Consider the following 20,075-nt stretch of genomic DNA (forward strand, 5'->3'; position numbering starts at 1 on the left):
CTGTAATATTAGAAAGTGCTGGTGCTTGTGTAGACAACTAGAAACAGTCATCATTTCCAGAAGGGGAGAAGGGAATAAAAAAGAAAATTCTTTCATCAGTGTGCTTTTCTATCTCCATTTATGGCAATAGACTAATGAGGTAGGAGAAAGCCCTGAATACAGATGAGTTTTTACTATGCTCTCTATTCTCAGTGGAAGAAAAGAGAACTTCTCTTCTGGCCATGGAAAAAGTATGTTTCTTTTTGAAGTAGTTGCCACAATCTCATCCCTGGTTTACATATACATATCATTTTTCTGCCTTTAAGTTAAATATTAGAATATGAAATAGTTTGTGCTAGTTCAGAATAAACAATAATATAGACCTGAAATTAAAAAAGGTAATTGTGAACCTCTGTTCAATGATATCCAATATTTATGTATCACCTCAAGATATTCAGAGTGTTTTATAGATATTATCTCATATATTAAATAATAAAATAATGAATTATATATATTTAAATAAATTAAGTATTAGCTCATATATTCCTATACAATTCTGTGAAGTAAATAATACAGATTTTATTATCCTCTTTTTACACATGAGAAAGCCATGGCCCAGAGAAGGTAAGGAATTTGCCCATAGTCAAACAACAGTAAGTGTCAAAGGTGAGATAAGAACCCAGGTTTTCGAACTCTGCATCCTGAAGTCTTTTTTTAGTACACCATACTCCTTGCTAATGAAGGTTCTTTTCTTGGTCACTAGCTTCTTAAATTTCAATTTATATATTGTGCTTTATATTTTGAAATTTTGAAAGACCTGTGCACAGTATGTTGCAAACTTTTTCATTTAGTTTTTTGTTGAATTCATTTCAATTTCTTCAGCATCAGTACTCCCTTCATTGACATATCATGTTCTCTCCATTCCCATCCCATATGTGTTCATAACTCTCAGAGGATCTATCCAAATCATTTAGGCTACCTTTTGTTTTTTAGTATTCTCAATCTACATATATAATTCAATTCAACTCAAATGGAGCAACATTTTAAAACACTCACTATGTGCAGACACAAAATAAAATAATCCCCGCCCTCAAAGAGTTTACAACCCATGGTGGAGATACAGAGTGTATAGATAAGTAAATGACAGTATATAAATTTGTATAAAGTAATTTTAGGAGGGAAAGAATATTAACAACCAAGATCATAAATGGCCTTGTGCAGAAGTTGACAACTCTTAAAATACATTTTCAATTAACAAGTTATGTTATTAACATCCTCATAGTAATAAAATAGTGCTCTTGAGTTACAATTTAGTGGGAAATTAATTTAGCTAATTTGCCTCTAAAAGTAGTTTTACTCTAAACATGTAGTTTACCATTAGAAAGTAACACTATATAATTTAAGGTCAAATAAATTAAGATTCAATACCTTGTACACAAGGGAGGCCTCCAACTAAAAATGAATGAGTCACTCAGTAAATAAATATTTATGAAGTGCCTATTACGTAGCAGATTCTGTGCTGTGTTAAGCACTGGGGATACAAAGAAAGATAAAAGACAGTCCCTATTCACAAGGAGCTCACAGTTTAAGGGGGAAAACAACATTCAAACAACTATATCCAAAGAAGATATGTATTGGATGAATTGGAAATATTTAATAAGAAAGGCACTATAGGTAAGGAGGATTAGTTAAGACTTCCTATAGAAGGAATAATTTTATTTGGGACTTGGAGGAAGTCAAGGAAGCCAGGAGGCATAGATAGAAGGGGAGAGCATTCCAGGCATATGGGACAGCCAATGAAGATGATCATATTTGGGGAGATGAAGTGTCTTGTTCGAGGAACAGCAAGGAGGCCACTGTCACTGGATCTCACAGAGTATGGAAATTGAGAGTGTGTAAGGTGTAAGACTGGTAAGGTGAGAGGGACAGGATATGAAGAGCTCTGATGACAAATAAAGGATTTTATATTTGATCCTGGAGGTGATAGGGAACCACTGAAGTTTATTAAAGGATTTTGGGGAGGGGGAGAGTGGTGTGGTCAAATGTACTTTAGGAAGATCATGCTTAACAGTTGAATGAAGATCGACTGAAATGGGAAAAGATTTGTGGCTGTCAGACCAACCAACTGGCTCTTGCAATAGTCCATGTGTGAGGTGATAACAGTCTGCACCAGGGTAGGGGCATTGTCAGATGAGAGAAGAAATGTTAGGAACCTAAAATTGACACTCCTTAGCAACAAGTTGGATTATTAAGTAGGTGGGGTGGTGTGAGAGTGAGGAATCAAAGATAAAGAAGATCATGCTAGATTAGCTCAATGGTCCTTTCCCTCAGTATTTAAACTCTCATATCAGCAGTAAAGGATTTGTTTAGTAAGGTCAAGTTATCATTCCTCAAATGGTCAATTAGCTACTTCCTCTGTTACCATCAACTGTGCAAAAAAATTTGGATATTAATTCACTTAATCTCTCATATAACAATAAAATTTTCTTCCATTTTCAGTGTTTTTTTTTCTTCAGAGTTCTTTCAACAACTGAATATAGAGACTTCCATGCTCCTCTCCACCATTATTTTAGTAATCGTGTTCTTTATAAGATTCTTGAAGTGTGGTTATTCAATCCCTGTTAGAATCAGACTGAAATGTTTTAAAGTTGTAGAAAGTATATGATTGCCTCTTTGTAGGATTATGGTCAAGTCAACAAGCATTTATTAAGTGCTTACTATGTACCAAGCACTGTGTTGAATTTGGGGGATACAGAGAAAGGTAAAAAAAACAAAAACAAAAAAACAAATAAAAACATTTCCTTTGCTCATTTCCCATTTTTGGTTTTCAATTACTTATTTAGATGCACTAAGAAGCCTCATCCTTCTATAGCATAAACATTTTCTTTGGTTAAAAAAGAATTAGTGGGCACTGAACATGGTACAAGTACTAAATAACATCATAAAGAATAAAATGGATTATACAAGTTGTTCTAAAAGTTTCAGTGTACTTTTAAGGTCTTAAAGTTTAACTACACTAAGACTTTTGGAATATCCTGTATTTTAACAGCCAAATTAATTAATCAATAAATATTTATTAAGTACCTACTGTGTGCCATGAAGTCAAATCACCAAGCACTTATTAAGTATCGACTATGTCCCAGGTATTGTGCTAATTACTGGGAATTACTGTTCTAAAGAGCTCAGAAAGTAATGGTGGACAAAACAGGCAAACAATTATGCAAAAACAAGATATATTGGAAATATTATATACAAGTGTATACAAAGAATATTAATTAGATATAATCAACAGAAGGAAGACATTAATTTTAAGGGGATAAGGAAAAGCTTCCTGAAGACAGTAAGATTTTATCTGGATCTGAAGGAAGTGAGAAAAACTAGAAGTTGGAGATGAGCAGGGCAAAAATTCCAGGCATGGGGGACAGCCAATGATACTACACAGAGTTTAGTGTTGGAGTATTTTGTGTGAGGAACATTATGAGGGCCAGTATAACTGGTTCACAAAATACTTGAAAAGTAGGATGTCAGCAAACTGGAAAGAGAAAAGTTATGAAGAGTTTTAGAAGACAAAGAGAGGATTTTATAGTTAATCTGTAGGTAATAGGGAGCCACTAGAGTATATTGAATAGTCAGGTGACATGGTCTGACCTACATTTTCAGATGATGACAGCCAAAGGGAGGATGGACTAGAGTGAGAGGGACTTAAGGCAAGTAGACCAACCAATGAACTATTCCAATAATTCAGTTATGAGGTGATAAGGCCCTGTATCAGGAGGATAGCAATGTCAGAGTTCAGAAAAGGGTTATACAAGAAATTATGAAGGTAGAATTGGCGGGGCCTTGGCAGCTAACTGGTTATGGAGAATGAGGAGTCAAGGATGTTTACATAGGTTGTGAGCTTGAGTGACTGGAAGGATAATGGTGCCCTTACAGTAATAGGGAAGTTAAGAAGAAGAAAAAGTTGTGGGGTAAAGAAAATAAGTTTAGTTTTGGATATAGTGATTGTAAGATGTCTATAGCACACTTAATTTGAGATGTCCAATCAATAATAATCACTAATAACAGCTAACATTTATATAGCAATTACTACATGACAGGCATTGTGTTAAACACTTTATAATTATCTCATTTGTTTCTTACAACAACCCTTAAAGGTAGGTGCTGTTATTATCCCATTTTATAGAAGAGGGAAAGGAGGCCAACAGAGAGAGGGTAAGTGACTTGCCCAGGTTCACACAGCAAGCAAGTGTCTGAGGCAGGATTTGAACTCAGATCTTCCCAACTTCAGGTCCAGTGCACTATTCACTGCACCACCTAGCTGCCTCCTATGCAGTTGGAGATGTGATATTGGAGGTCAGAGAAGAGGATAGGGCTAGATACTAATAGAACTGAACATCATCTACCTAGAGATACTTTTATCCATGGGAGTTTGTAAGATCACTGAGAAGAAAAGGGGGCACAGGACAGAGCCTGGGGAAAATGGGAGATTGGCTAGGTATGTAATCTAGGTGAAGATCCAGCTAAGGTGACTGTGAAGGACTGGTCAGAGAAATAGGAGGAGAACCAGAAGAAAGTGGTAATTATTGGTCTTACAAGCATTAACTAGAAACCTTTTTAATTTCATCTCTTGTTTCTGAAAATCTTTCCATGATATATTATAAGTTTTCTGCTTCTAATGTATAATGAACATAATGTATTTGTTCTTTAATGGTGGAGGTTTTCAGGGTTATGATTTAAGAACCAATGATCATTAAACTTTAGGATATCAGGGTAAAGTTGTTTAGAATAAATTGCTGATCATGTCACTATTTTCATAAAAATAGTTTTAAATTCTCACTAATGTTTGAAGTTAATTGGATTCCAATTAATAAGGGTTTTTTTTATGTGTGGTTTTACAACTTTGAAGAATATCTTGTATTTTAACTGTAGAATATTTGAAAACAATCTCTGTATTCACTGGCATTTAAAATAATTTAGGAAAAAATAATAACAACAAGTGTAGACTTAACAGACTCTAAATTAGAATGTTTGGAAAAGAACTAATGTTATTAGGTAAAGAACATTCACATTTGTTGTTAACATCTTCAGTGGTTAGAGGCATATGTATTCTTAAGCAAAGCAGTCAAAATTAATGCCTAAGTTTTCCAAACTAAAATATGACTAATAATATTGACCTTGGAAAAATTATAATTAAAATACTTTTGATAAATGCAGAGGAACAAAGCAGTTCAGTTTTAGTTATATTGTTTATGTTATAAGATGTCACATTGTCAAGAAAGTAAGAATCAGTATGATTATAGATTGTTATATACCTTCACTAACTTGTATATATAGCAGTATTATACTTTTCTAAAATTCATAGATACTATAATTCATCTATTCAAAAGCAGCAATATAAAAGAACCTGAGGATGCTAATTTTCATGCAAGGGAAATAACATCTGACAACAAAAGTGTTATTAGACACATTAGATTTCTGTTTCTATTTTGTTTCAACTCTATTTCCTTCATTTCAAGTTGATCTTATTTCAAATTTACTGTATTAATGTATACTAAAGTATATGGGAAAGCTGCATTAACATTTTCATTTGCTTTTCACCTAGTATTTTATTTTGTTTCATATTTACAGTTGCAATTATTTTGAAACTCGACTTTTAAAAAAATTGGCAATTCAAAGTGACTTCATATGTTTTTAGAATGATGGTATGTCTAAGAGTAAGTGGAATCACAAGTGAAAAGCCTAGAACAATACATTGGTCTTTTCCCTTCTTTTGACCATCAACCATCTGCCTGTTGATGAAAATAATCATTGCATTTTCAAGGTTGTTATTTCATTATATAATAATAGAGCAATAATACCATCCTGTATCTATTACACATCAGAATTTTGAGATACTAAAGGAAAATTTCTAAGGTCTTGTATTTACCCGAAAGGAAAAACGACTTCTTCTTACTAGGGTTTTATACTTCTCTGTGTGCGTGTCTGTGTGTGCATGTGTGTGGGTGTGGGTGTGTTCAAGTAACAACATATATGTGTTTTCTCATTTTCATTAACGTAAATGCAGAACTTAATGAAGAAAACAAGGAAGTGGAAGAGCAGGGTGAAAAAAAGCAAGGGGAAGTGGCAGGTCCGTTTTGACCATTGTTTAAATAAGTGCTTCAGCTCTGTTTCAACTCAATTTCACACGATTTTCACTCCCAATTTGAAAATAATAAAAATTCAACAGCAGCACAGGTTACTTTTCAAGATAAAATGAGAAAAGTTTTGTGCAACATGGTATTTTAGTAACTAATTCTAGAATTAATTGCCTATTTTTGTACCTGTCCAAATAGAGATAATATTAGCTACCCTAAGTAAATTATCATGTTTAATTAAGCTGAATGATATAGCATTTTCTTTAATTTTTGTCTTGAATTGACATTAATTTACATGTTTCAATATTTCAGTATATCTCCTTTATCAGTGTAGATATTGCAGTGTACAGATTGCAAACAGTATCATTGTCTTGTCCGTGTCCTCTTGTAAGTCCTCCAAAGAGGATCTACCCACCTTGCTTATAGGTCTTCTTTTAGGTCTTTGAACACTTAATAAGTGTCATAGTAGTTTTCTTCCTTTGCATCTGCTATCCTCCATTGTGTGTGTGCACTACCGACCCACCTTCATTTCTTATCTTTAGTGATGATCAGTGACAAATCAAGAAGATGGAATATACTGATTCTTCCCTTTACCGCAGATTTTCATCATTTTAAAGATTTGGAGACTTTCAAGTTCCCCAGAAGCTTTCTTTTTTTAGTAGTTGACCTTTATGTTTAAAAGATAGGAAAGACAACTAGTATTAATCTCTTACCCCAACTTAAAATAAAAGGAGAGGCAGCACAGAGCATAGGAAAAGGTGATGAATTTGGAATCAAAGCCTTGGATTTCAAATCCTGGCTGTGCCATTTAATAAACCTGTGTGATCTTGGGCAAGTTATTAAACCTATCAGCCTCAGTATTCTTCTCTGAAAATGAGAGAATTGGACTAAGTGATCTGTAAAAACCCACTCAACTCTTAATTCTATGGTATAGTAATCCTTCTAATATTTATGATGCACTATCATGTCTCCCAACTGACCTCTTCCTGTGGTTACCTGGTTAGAGGATTTTTAATTTCTTAGTATGATTTAAATAATTAGAAAATAGAAAATAATGAATAAATTAGAAATTAATAGATTTTGTTCTCATTCCCTGAGTTAATCCAGAATAAGATAATAGGCACCTAGGAAATGCATAAAAATTCTGGCCATTAAAATATTACTAAATGTATTAACATAATAATGTACTAAGTAGTTTGGAATAAATTAATTTGATTTTTCTATTCTTAGCCATCTCTAGCATAGTTTTGCCAATGTTCTATCAGATCCATAAAATGAGACATTTAATGAAATTTATTGTGTTGCATAATTAAAGAATAATATTAGACACTTCTGAAATTTATTAACTGCCATTTTGGAATTAAAACCCTTTTCAAATCAAATTCTGATTTGGTTTGAATAGCTAGTTTTCACATTCATTTTCTAGATAATACAGATATAATTGTAAAGGCAATTTCATTAAGCCAATAATTCTATGTAACTTCCTCATTATGAATAGAGATGCATATTGGTCTGTATAATATGCAGTCTTCTCTGCAATTGTGTGAGCACCATGCTTTTTTCTACCTGTAGTTTCACAGGTAAAGTCTTTTTCATAGTGTGCATAGTTTGCTATTTCATACTTAAATCCATTATTGATTATAATTGCTTGTTTTTAATGTCACAAAGATGAGGAAAATCACCAGTGTTCTGTTAATGGGGGAAAAGGAAAGTTTTGTTATTTTATGACTAAAGTAGAGTGTGTTCATTATTTTTCTCTGCTAATTATCTAAAAGTACTATCAGGATAACTCTGCTCTTATCGTCTTATAGAATGTCACAGTCATTAACTGAGTTTCACTAAGTTGTACAGTCAGTGTCTTTCTGTTTTCTTTTGTCTTTGTTTTTTACTTCTTTTTCACATTAATACCACAATTTATACACAATGCAAAAATTGCAATGTTAAGTAACGTAATTGTAATATAAAGTCATCCTTTGTGTTCTTAGTTGGATGATGAAGTCAATAATAGTAAAAAATTAATCATCTTCATTATTTATTTTTAATTTCATAAAGATGAGGAAAAAGAGCAAAGTCCATCAGTGAATGAAAGAAAAGGCAAGTTTGTGTCACAATTATTATTATCTTGAAAATTAAACCTTTCTAATAATAATGAGTAATATAAAAGAATTTCAGTCTTTCAAAGTAAGTCAATAAAGGGACATCATTTAGCTTTACATTTGTTTTCTTTACCACTTGCCTGTATAAGTAGCAAGTACTATATAAGACAAGTGTCTGATTATGCATGTGAAAAGTCAAACTCAGTGCATGGATTGGTTTTCATATTGTGTGGAGTTATCTTTTGTGGTGGTATTTTTAGTTTATGATCTTAAATATTAATCACTTGTATGTTTTTAATGTCATAAAGATAATGAGGAAAAACAGTCAAGTCTACCGGCTGATGGGAAAAAAGGCAAGTTTTTGATTGTCATTAGTGACTACATATGTGTGTATACTCTGCAGTTTAATATGTATAATGCTTGTAACTACTTTTTTAAGCAATAGTAAAGTGCTTTTTGTTGTGGTTTTTTGTTTGTTTGTTTTTTTGGCTGGGCAGTGGGGTTAAGTGACTTGCCCAGGGTCACACAGCTAGCAAAAGTGTTATGTGTCTGAGGCAGGATTTGAACTCAGGTCCTCCTGACTCCAGGGCTGGTGCTCTATCCACTGCACCACCTAGCTGCCCCCAAAAGTAAAGTGTGTTGTTTGTCCAAAATTCAAGTCATTTTCCTGATATAAATGTATAGATCATGTTTCTTTCTTGCTTTTGACATGCTTCTGAGCAGAGCATTCTTTAAAAAAAATCCCATTTGAAATTATAAAATTTCAAATGAATGGAACCCAACCTAGAAGATTAAAAAACTATTCAAACAAGCATCTTAAAAGATACTAAAAATAAGGGAAAAGTTGTTTTAGTAATCATGGCAGGAAATCATATTTTGGAGAAAATAGTTGCTAAATGATCATCACAATTTTTAAGGATTTAAAAAAATACTATATTGACATTCTGTTTCATTCCTCATTATAAGATGAAGTATTTTCAAAACATTTAAAATAGCTATTTTAATCTAAAATTTGTTAATGAATTACAATAAAAACACAAAACAAAATCAATGATAGGATTCAGTAACAAATATGTTAATTAAGCCTTCATTGGCTTTGCTTTACATTGTTTCCATTTCTTTACTACTAAATTTCAGGAAAGCCTAGCTAAATTAATTTAGTAATTAATGTGAATATTTGGGGCTATGGTCATAATTATTAATTATACAATTTATGTATTAATTATATAAATATATAATTATATTTACTATGTAATTCTATTATATAGATTATAATTTGTATAGTTTATAAATTATAAACAGTACAACCCTGCAGCCCATTTCTTTGGTGGAGGGGAGCCAAATCTGGATCTGTTGATAGAGGGAACTTCTGGTGTGGTAATTCCTTTCATAGGACAGATCAGCAATTCATCTGTAATTTATTGTTTTAGGAAATTTCCTAGTACACTAAGAATTTGAGTTAACATGTACATGGTCATGCAACGGCACGATTTAAACCAGAACTTTCTCATTCCAAGTTCATCACTCATTACTATGTTATGATGCTTTATAATCTATATCCAGATTAAATTTGATCAAGATTAATGGGCTTATGCAGGACTTTTACTTTGCATAATTGTTACCTAAATATACTCTTTTTTACAGTGCTATCAATGACCTGTTGACTGCTGAATCTTATTACCCTCTCTCAGCCCTCATCATCCTTGATTTCTACCTTTACTTCTAGAAATACACTCCTTTTAGCTTGCATGACACTGTTTATCTCATGTTACTCTGTCTTCCTTGATCAATTCTCAGTCTACTTTGATTAATCACCCCCATCTCTTTAGTGCAAATGCCACCAGGATTCTATTATCAGCCCCCCTTTACTTTCTATAGTTTCTCCATTGATTTGCTCATCTGTTCCTATGGCTTCAGTTATTATCTCTATACATATTATTTCTTCAATTATATATTCACCCCTTCTGTCTTCTGAATTACAGTTTTGCACTGTTACCTGTCTGCTGCACATCTCTTCTTTGATATCCTATAGGTACCTCTATTGTACTTGTCCAAAATGGAATTCATTATGGAACCTTAAACTTGCTCCTCTAACCATCCTTATTTTGTTCTCTTATTACCAGTTTCATAACCCTGGTTTATGGTGTTACGTTACTCTCTTCTGTTCTTGAACCTTTTATAACTATCCAGTAGCTGTCTTTTCTATTCTTCCTCGACAGTTTTGTTCGCATCAATCTGTAAGCATTTATTAAGTCCCCCATGTGTTAGGCACTCTACTAGGTAATGGGGATACAAAGACAAAAATATAGCAGTCCTTGCCCTCAAGAGATTTTATATTCTCTAAGGATAAACATGTACAAATAAATTGCCATAACTGTTATGCAGTCAGAAGCACTAGGTATGAATTCTAGCTCTGTTAATTTGTACCTCTGTGACCCTGCATGTCCAGTTGACTAGAAAAGAAGAAATTCTGTGTCTGCTTTGTTACTTTTTTGATGTGGTGGATAGAGTATTGGATTTGGAGCCATAAATCCTGTCTCTAACAGTTCCTATGAGAACATGAGCAATCGCATAACTTTTTAGAAACATATGTGGTTTCCCCATCTATAAAGTGGGGATTACAATATCTATAGTGGCTACCTCACAAGATTGTGAAGCTCAAATGAGATAATACAGTGCTATAAATACCTATGGTTGTTATTATTATCTTTAGTAACAATAACCTAGTTACTCTGGGCATGTCTTTTAGTGTTCTAAGCAACTAAGACTATAAGATGCAAAGGATAGTATAGGGAGTTCTCTATACCAGCGAAAATGTCCAGTTCCTAACTGTGATTTCATAATTCATAAACCATACTCCAAATCTGTTTGGATCCAATTTCTCAATATTCTTGAGATCTTCTAGGTGATGAATATTACAGAGTTTGGAACCTAAACACTAGGGGCAGCTAGGTGGCGCAGTGGATAGAGCACTGAATTCAGGAGGACCTGAGTTCAAATCCGGCCTCAGGCACATAACACTTACTAGCTCTGTGTCCCTGGGCAAGTCACTTAGCCCCATTGCCTCGCAAAAAAAAAGAAAGAAAAGAAAAGGAAGCTAAACACTACAAAATTAAACCCAGTTTGCTACAGACATATTTGATGGTGATTTTCAATTGAAATGAAAACCCTAAAGAGCCATTCCTACCTGTCAAATAAGCTATTTCAAAAGCTTAAATTACCTAAAGCCACTGTGTCACTTGTATAATATGCAAATTATATAAGTAGAGAATAATTTCTTTTCACAACAGGGTAGCTTTTTCTGAATTAAAAAGGCTGCCAAAGAAACATCACTTATTATTGAAGCAGATACTTATTGTTAGATTTTAAGCATCACTAGAGAAGGAACATATCATTTCTCTGCTTTGTATTTGTGACTCCTCTGTCCTGGTAACTTTCACTAATTTTCTTTTTTGGAACTAATTTCTCATTTAATATAATGCTTCTTTATACTCTTTTGTTTCCCTTCTCTTTCCTTTAATTCTTTCTTCCCTTTCCTTTTACCAAAATTTCCAAAGTTTCAAGTGGCAGATCAAACTTTGGTAAATACCATTGCCATTCCTTTCCTCCCACCTTCCATGACAAAGTAGAAAGACCAGGGTTCAAAGCCTACCTTGGATGCAAACTATCTGTGTGACATTAAGAAAGTACTTAACTTCCTAAGTCTTGGTTACATTAGCTATAACCAAGCTAAAGTAAAGTGATGTTGTTAAATTATATGGCCTTGGGGGTCCCTTACAGCTGTAAAACTATAAATCTGGGATTCATCTTAGCTCCTGCCTGAAGTAGTTTTCTTTCAGTCTGTGAGGCATTTAATCATCAAATGTTCTTCACCTTGTAGAGTTGTCTCAGTTCTGCATCTAAATAACTTGTGACTGTGAACCAGCTGTATAACATCTCTTTGGTTCAAATTTCTTACGTGTAAAATGAGATTAATATTTTATCTCATAGGAGTCAAAAGGGATAATACAGTTAAGGCATTTTGAAAAGCATAAATTGTTAGGAACTACAAGGTATTATTGTTATTATTATAGTTTATCTCTTCTTAATATAATAGTGATATGTTATTGTTATGATAGATCTCTGTGCTTAGAAGAAAAGCAGTTATTTTAAAGTTATTTCAGAAAAACTTTTATTTGCCTAACTAAAAAGCATGAATATGAGTCATGATTAGGAATCAGAATTGGGCTCTAATTATAGAAAGTATCAAATAAATTTATGTTGACTAGATTAATTTTTTTCATAAATAGTCTTGAGTGTCTTATGTTTTATCTCATGTCAACTTGAGTTAGTGAGAATGATAGTAGAGTAATTTGGGACTACATATGAAAATCATAAAATGAGTTGCAAAAAGGAAGTGAATCAGAAAGGGAATAAACTTCCTGGGCTGAGAACATTCTGAATCATAATGAAAGCAAGATTTATAAGCAAAAGAGAATATGGATAGCTTATATACATATATATATGTATATATATAAAAATATAATATACTTGTGGGCATCATAATCTTTTACCACTATTTATTGAATCTTAATTATTATATTCATATAATAATTCTAGCTATGAGATAAAGCCACCTTTAGTTACTTTCCTTGCATTTACATAATTTGTATAACTTTTGTATATATATATATATATATGTATGTATGTATGTATGTCATCTTTCCTGGTAGCATGTAAGTTCCTTGAAGGCAAGGACTGTTTCATTTTTGTCTTTGAATCACCAGCACTTAACACGATGCCTGGCAAATACTTATTTCCTAGCATATGTACTTTATTAATGTTTTCTGATGAATTTATATTCTTACTTCGCAGGACCTTTTATGTTTCTCTCCATTCCCAATGCTATTGCTCTAGGTCAGGTCTCTTACCTACTGTTTGAACTACTGCAGAAACTACTAACAGATCTTTTTTGAAAATTAAAAAAATAATCCTTCATGGATATGAACTTAATAATGATCAGCAAACATGAACATTTCAGTATATGAAAAAGATTGTATATGTCACCATGAACTTCTATTATGTAGTTTATTTTTAAATGGATATGAAATTTAACATTTTTTGATGGTCCTTCCCTGAAGACCCAGTTTGAAGAGCTAGAATTTCTTCTGAAAGAATCATAGGATCATTACTTGTAAACTGGAAAGAACCTTAGGGATGACTTAATCCTAATCATCTATTTTTATAGATACAGAATTTTATAGATGTAGAAATTGTTAGAAATTGAGATTAATTTAAAAAATTAACTTGTCTTCAAACACTATATGTTGGTTCCAGGAAAATTTATTTAAATATCTTAAGCTCTGAGTCAGGTATTTCTCTGTACTTAAAAATGTTCAATTTTCCTTTTAGCAGGTAGGCATAACTGTTTGCAAATTAACACATTTATATATATGTATCAATTGATCAATTCATAAGCACTATGTGCTTACTATACTCAAGTATAAACTTCTCTGTTTGATATTTAAATCTCTTAATAATCTTAACCCCTCCTTACACATTACTCCTGTTCACACACTGTGAGATCTAGTTCCACCTGGCCTAAATGCTATTCCTTCATCACAATACTCTATCTCTAGCCTCCATGACTCCATGCCTCCATGCAGTGGGTGTCTCCTATAAAAAGCTTAGAATTCTCTTGCTTCTGCCTCTTAGCTTCCCTCACTTACTTCAAGACTCAGCTTGAATCCCCCATTCTGCAAGAAGCCTTTCCTGGTTCCCCGAGCTTCTAAGTCTGTCAAGATTACTTTACTTCTACTCCATATTTTATCTATCTAGTTATTGAGATGACTCTTTACAATTAGAATGTAAACTCTTTGAGGGCAAGATTCTTTTAACCTTTTTATTTGTATCTTCAGTGCTTAATTCATTGTCTGGCACATAGCAAGGGCTTAATATGTACTGCTTAGCTAACTATGTACCGGGTATTATGCACAATAGGGATACAAAGACAAAACAATGAAACACACCTTCTCTCAAGGAGTTTGCATTCTGTCAAGAGATACAAGATGTGCATATGTCATTATATATATAGAAAAAAGTATCTACAAGTAATTGAAGTATCAATGCAAGGTAGTTAAATCGTTAGGGATCAGGACAGGCTTGATTTAGAATTCCTTCTAAATTCCTTCAAGTTCTTTAGCTGCTTCTTAAAGGAAGTAAAGGGATTCTGTGAAGCTGAGGTGAGGAGGAAGTTTATTATTCCTTTGAAGGGGAATGGCCAGTGAAAAGACATGAAGACAGAGATGACTTCCTTTGTAAGGAACAGAGAAGGTTAACCTGTGTGAAAGGGGAATAATATGTAATGTGGTTAGGGAGATACCTTGGGGACAGGTTCTGAATGGCTTTAAAAATCAAAAGAAAGGGTTTATATTTTATTCTAGAGGCAATACAGAGCCATTGAAGCTTATAGAAGAATGACATGGTCAATTCTGCACTTAAGGAAAATAACTTTGATAAACTATGCAGAAGATATGTTGGAATAGAGAGAGTCTGGAAGCAGGAAGGACAGTCAGGAGGACACTGAAATAGTCTAGGTGATAGGTAATGAGAAAGCCTGAAGTAAAGTGGTAGTTGTATAGAACAGAGAGAAAGGACAAGTTTTGAAAAATGGTATGGAGTTAGAAATAGAAAGAGTTTGCAAATGATTGGATATGGATGAATTATTGAGTGAATGATTACACATTTACTTAGCACTTACCATGTACCAAACTCTATAAAATATAAATACAAAACCAAAGATAGGTTTTTGGGAATAGGAAGAATAAGAAGTTAATGATAACACCAAAGTTATGAACCTGAGAGACTAGAAGAATATTGGCGCCTTCGACAAAAGTAGAGAAATTTTGGGGAATAAGGAAGATAGAGTTTGTTGGATGTTGAGTTTGAGATGTGTACTAAACATCGAGTTTGAAATGCCCGATAAGCAGTTCATAGTATGAGACTAAAGCTCAAGAGTAGGGCTGAGGCTGGATTATGAATCTGTTAGCAATCTGAATAACAATTATAATTCAATTCATGGGAGTTAATGACTCCATCAAGGGAGGGTATAAAGAGAGAAGAAAAGGTTTTCAGTAAAGTTTTGGTTTATTCCCAGTATGAGGCATGATATGAATGGTGTATCAGTGAAAAGACTGAGAAAGAGTGGTCAGGCAGGGAGGAGTCAAGACAAGCATTTATTAAGTACTTGTTATGTACAAAGTACCATGCTAAATGCTTGGGATCCAAAGAAAGTCAAAATAGTCACAGCCCTCAGTGAGCTTACAGTTAGATAGGGTAGGCAACATACAAACAACTATGTACAAACAAGATACATACAAGATAAATTGGAGATAATTACAGAAGGAAGGCACTAACATAATGAGGGACCAAGAAGAGCTTCATGCTGAAGGTGAGATTTTAGATGAGACTGAAGGAAGTCAGGAAAGCCAAGAGTAAGAGAAGAAGAGAGAGGTAATTCCATGCATGGAGGATGGTCAGTGGAAATACATGGAATCTGGAGATGGAATTTCATTTTCAAGGAGCCAGAAGAGAAAGAATAATGAAAAATCAGAGACAGGAGAAAATATCTAAGAGAAGATGAATGATCCAAAGTGACTAATTCAACAGTGAAGGAAAGAAGGATGGTTGGCAAAAAAGTACACTAGATTGGCAAATGAGAGATCATTAGTAACTTTGGAGACAGTTAAATTATGAAGTCAGAAGCCAGGTGCAAAGTGTTGAGCAATAAATGAGAGGCATGCAAGTGGAAGCAAGATAGCTTTTTCTACTTTGACTGATAAAGAGAGGTGATATCTAGAAAGGTAGCTTAAGAGGATAGTCCCATGAAGATTTTTGAAAGATAAGGATGACTTAGACATGTTTTAAGGCAGTAAGGAAGGAACCAATATCTTAACATATAAAAAAATTTCAATTCTTAAAAATTTTTCTACTTTGAGAGTTGTATAATTCTTGACTTGTGTTTGCCATCTTGTGAATAGCAACATTTCCATTTAAAACAACTGAGCATTTCATAGACATTTTTGTGTATATTAATATTTTAGAAATATTGACTTTAGAAAAAACTTGGTGGATCTTTTCTGGAATCTTTTACAATATTTTTGGCAAATAGTAACAGAAAGCACAAATAGTTTCAAACTTGGGTAAATATTTATTTAGTATAGAATATTGTACTTTACTTAGCATGTCACTTGGCCTTCTGCTTTAAATGACACATTATGCAATTTCATATGTATTAGGGATCAAATATTTTAGATCTTGTGCCTACAGAAAAATTACCAGTGTTCTTGGAGTTTGACAGCATACTTTTTAAATCATCAGAAATAAAACCTAACATCCCAATCTTCTCAGTTCTCATAGCAACTGCCTTTAACATGCTTCTTTATGTAAATGAATGTTTCTGATCATTCATTGATTTCATGTGAGACGGCAGCAATGTAAGTAAACTGCTCATACAAGTGATATGTTAATAATGCTCTTCCTCCAGAACTGCCTTCCTTACTCACAAATATAAGCAGTTTAGTCTCATCTTGTCTCCAGAGGAAACTTGTTCTTATTTATGCCATGTGTTTTTACCCCTAGAACAGGCACTAGACAAGATGTATAATAAATATAACAAACTCCTAATTATTTATATGAGTGGATAGGGAACCATGGTACAAATATCTGAAAGAGGTAATAACTACATATATTTGAGTTTGTAATGTGCCGTATTATTATTGGCAGTGGGACAAGGAAAGAGGAAGCAGATTTATCATGGCATTTCATTTCATTGTAAAGTACTTAGTTTATATTTTCTAAATGTCTATTTACTGGGGCAGGAGAGTAGAAGAGACTGTGCAGTATAGTGGAGACAAACTAGGGTTAAGTGACTTGCCCAGGGTCACATAGCTGGTGTCTGAGGCAGGATTTGAACTCAGAAAGATGAGTCTTCCTTACTCTGGGTCTGGTACTCTATCCACAGCGCTATCTAGCTGCCACTAAAGAAGTCTTGAGACTTATTCTTATGGGAGATCTTCTTTTAATAAGGCAATTATAGAATTGATTAGCATATAGTTTGGTACATTTCTCTCATTAATGAAGGTACTGAGGACATTAACAAATTTAATATCGAACCATTTTATACATGTGAACTTTTGAAACTTGGACATTTCCATTTCTGGGTCTTTTATTCCCTTGCTTTGTTTTTGAAAAATCTTTTAATCTTTTACATTTTTTTCTTTATTTAAACTTTGTATCTAATATTTTTCTAATAAATGGAGTAGTAAAATGCTGTTGATGGGTTAGCTTTTCAACGTCAAGCAAAGCAGTCTACTATAAACTTTTTTAAATGCAATTTAGTTTTTTCATCTATTTTATAGATTTTGAAATGCTTTTTAAAATTTATACGTTTTAACTCACTGGATTTTGAAAGGCAGTATAAATTATTTCATAATAATAATATATTTCTCTTAAAATGTATACTAAAAAGGGTGCTTGAAAAATTATGTGAAAATTTATAAGAGGTTTTTTATGTCCCTACATTATGAAATATCAAATTGTTTTGTCCCAAGAATACTATTTGTATATATTAAGTTCCCTGAAATGCTCTTAGGTATCTTCTTATACCTGTTAATGTTTCTTACAAGTTCTGATTTCTCTTGGTTTATGCCAGAAGTTACATGGGAAGACCAGCAGAAAAAGGTGAATGGTACAATAGCTGATGACAAACCATTGCCGAAAAAGAAACACCAAACTGAGCCAGGTTTGTCAGGGTTTGGAAAACCATATAAAAGCATGAGACTATAAAAACATTGCATTTCATGCTTTTGTAATGAGTGTGTGCTTTTTTTTATCTTATTTTTCTCACGGTGTGACAGTTTTTAGTATGTAGAGCCCATTTAGATTAGTTATGTGCACACTTTATTTCTATCCTTGATTAGAAAAAGTAGTTACATGTTGTGTGGGAAAAACTGTTGGTTTAATGTTAATGTTAGCACACTTAACCATATACTTGGGTACTACTTTATTACTCTGGTTCTCTGGTTTGTATATGTCAGACACTCTAGGGTATAACTTTTATAGTAAGGTAATTGCCAGCCTGAAACTGTAACTTAGAAATGTTAACTAAAAAGTTTATTTATTTCCATTTAGGCAAATATGGTATATTTCTGTTATGAAATATTTATTTCATAGTCAGAATTAGTTAGCACATACATAATGCATAATATTTTATATCATGATCAAAACATTTCCTCTTCTATTTATCCATAATGCAGGAGAAAGTTAGCACTGTTAATTAAACAAATGGTTAATAACCATCCCATTTAGTTCTACTAACAAGCACTAAAATATTCTGCTTAAAACTTGATCTTTCTTTTAGCTTTCAATGAGAGATTTTTGAGCAAGTATTAGAATGGCCAAAAAGTAAACATCAGAATGGAGAAGAAAGAAAAGTATAGTATATAGAAAATAGTACTGTGTAGTTTTCATTTTAAAAAGTTCATTGAGGTTTTCAGAATATGGATTAGGTAGATAACCACTTGATATAAAAATCCCTAAAATGATTCCAGAAGCATCATTCCTATTAACTTGCATATAGTTTTTTGAACACTATTTAACTGTAGGATCTAGTTGATCTAAAAACTTACCTTTAGTGGCACACTTAATATGCATTATGGCAAGTCTATTAACTCTTTTTTTCCAGGAAAAAAATGTTTCAAAATGTATTCTGAATCAATCTAAGTCATGGGGCTATATACAAACCTAAGTTTAAGAATCATACAGATAGATCTGATAAATAAAAACTGTTTGGTTCAATAAAGTTTATGAAATTTATTTTAAGCAAATTCCAAAATTCACATATAGTAAAATTTGCATATAATATCTCTCCATACATATGTGTGTATATGCGTGTCTGTGTGTAAATCGTTCTAAAACTTTCTATGATATTTATCTTTGGAATTTGCTTAAAACAAATTTCATGAATCTTAATGAGCCAATTTCATTAATCACATGTATCTGTATGAGGTTTGTATATAGCTTTGTAAGTTACATTGTTTTAATACACATTTTGAGACTATACATATATATGTAGGCATGTCTCTAAATATATCTACACACATGTATGCAGAGTCAATGTGTAATATGTGATGCCAAACTTCAGTGCATTTGAAAGCTTTTCCCCTGAATTCACATTGTGATATAGATTTTCTTTTTTAAAGTTAATTAATCTTGAATTACTTCAGTAGGCACAGAAAATGTTTATACATGCATACATTTGTCATTATATATTGTGGATCTATGAATATCTGTATATTAAAATAGTGCACCAAATATATTGATTTATTGTTTTAAAATTATTCATAAATGCAAAATCATAAAATTATCCTGAAAATAATACTTTATTTTCTATATGTTATATGTTCTGTTTTGCTAATCAAATATAATTTGATGTGAAGTTTGCAATGGTGATTGCATTAATTTTTGTATTTTTAAAATTATTCATTATTTTTATGGTATTGGGTATGTTCATGAATGATCATATATGGCAAGAAAACTTTTCCAGGTAATGAACATGTTCTTAATACCTAAAATTTAAGCTTAAAAGTAAAGAATAAGTATGGAATGTCACAACTAGGAAAGTTCTATTACATAATTGTTTTTATATTTCGAAGAAAGCTGGAACAAAAAGTTACATTTATTTGAGTATTTAAACTTTTTTACAGAGACAAAGGAAGTATTTAAACTCTGACAAAGACAAAGCAACATTAATATGAGAATTATACATGTACCAGATAAAGAAGGATTAGTTAGGTTTTATCAGTATGCTCTTAATCATAGTCTTTGT

At 32.6% G+C, this 20,075-nt stretch overlaps 1 protein-coding gene across 34 annotated transcripts in view; it reads left to right on the top strand.

Moving 5' to 3' along the window:
• The window catches only part of RIMS2 (regulating synaptic membrane exocytosis 2), an 850,283-nt gene that overhangs the window by 576,921 nt on the left and 253,287 nt on the right, over positions 1 to 20,075 (top strand). The window contains exon 27 of one of the 34 annotated variants that reach the window (XM_027849888.1): positions 17,901 to 17,990. The exons of the other annotated variants lie outside the window; for them this stretch is intronic. Within the exon in view, the coding sequence (XP_027705689.1) occupies positions 17,901 to 17,990 (90 nt within the window). The remainder of the gene's footprint in view (positions 1 to 17,900; positions 17,991 to 20,075) is intronic. 34 annotated transcript variants of the gene reach the window in all.

The sequence above is a fragment of the Vombatus ursinus genome, unplaced genomic scaffold (genome assembly GCF_900497805.2).
Source record: "Vombatus ursinus unplaced genomic scaffold, bare-nosed wombat genome assembly UNPS02008961.1, whole genome shotgun sequence".
Classification (NCBI taxonomy): Eukaryota; Metazoa; Chordata; class Mammalia; order Diprotodontia; family Vombatidae; genus Vombatus; species Vombatus ursinus.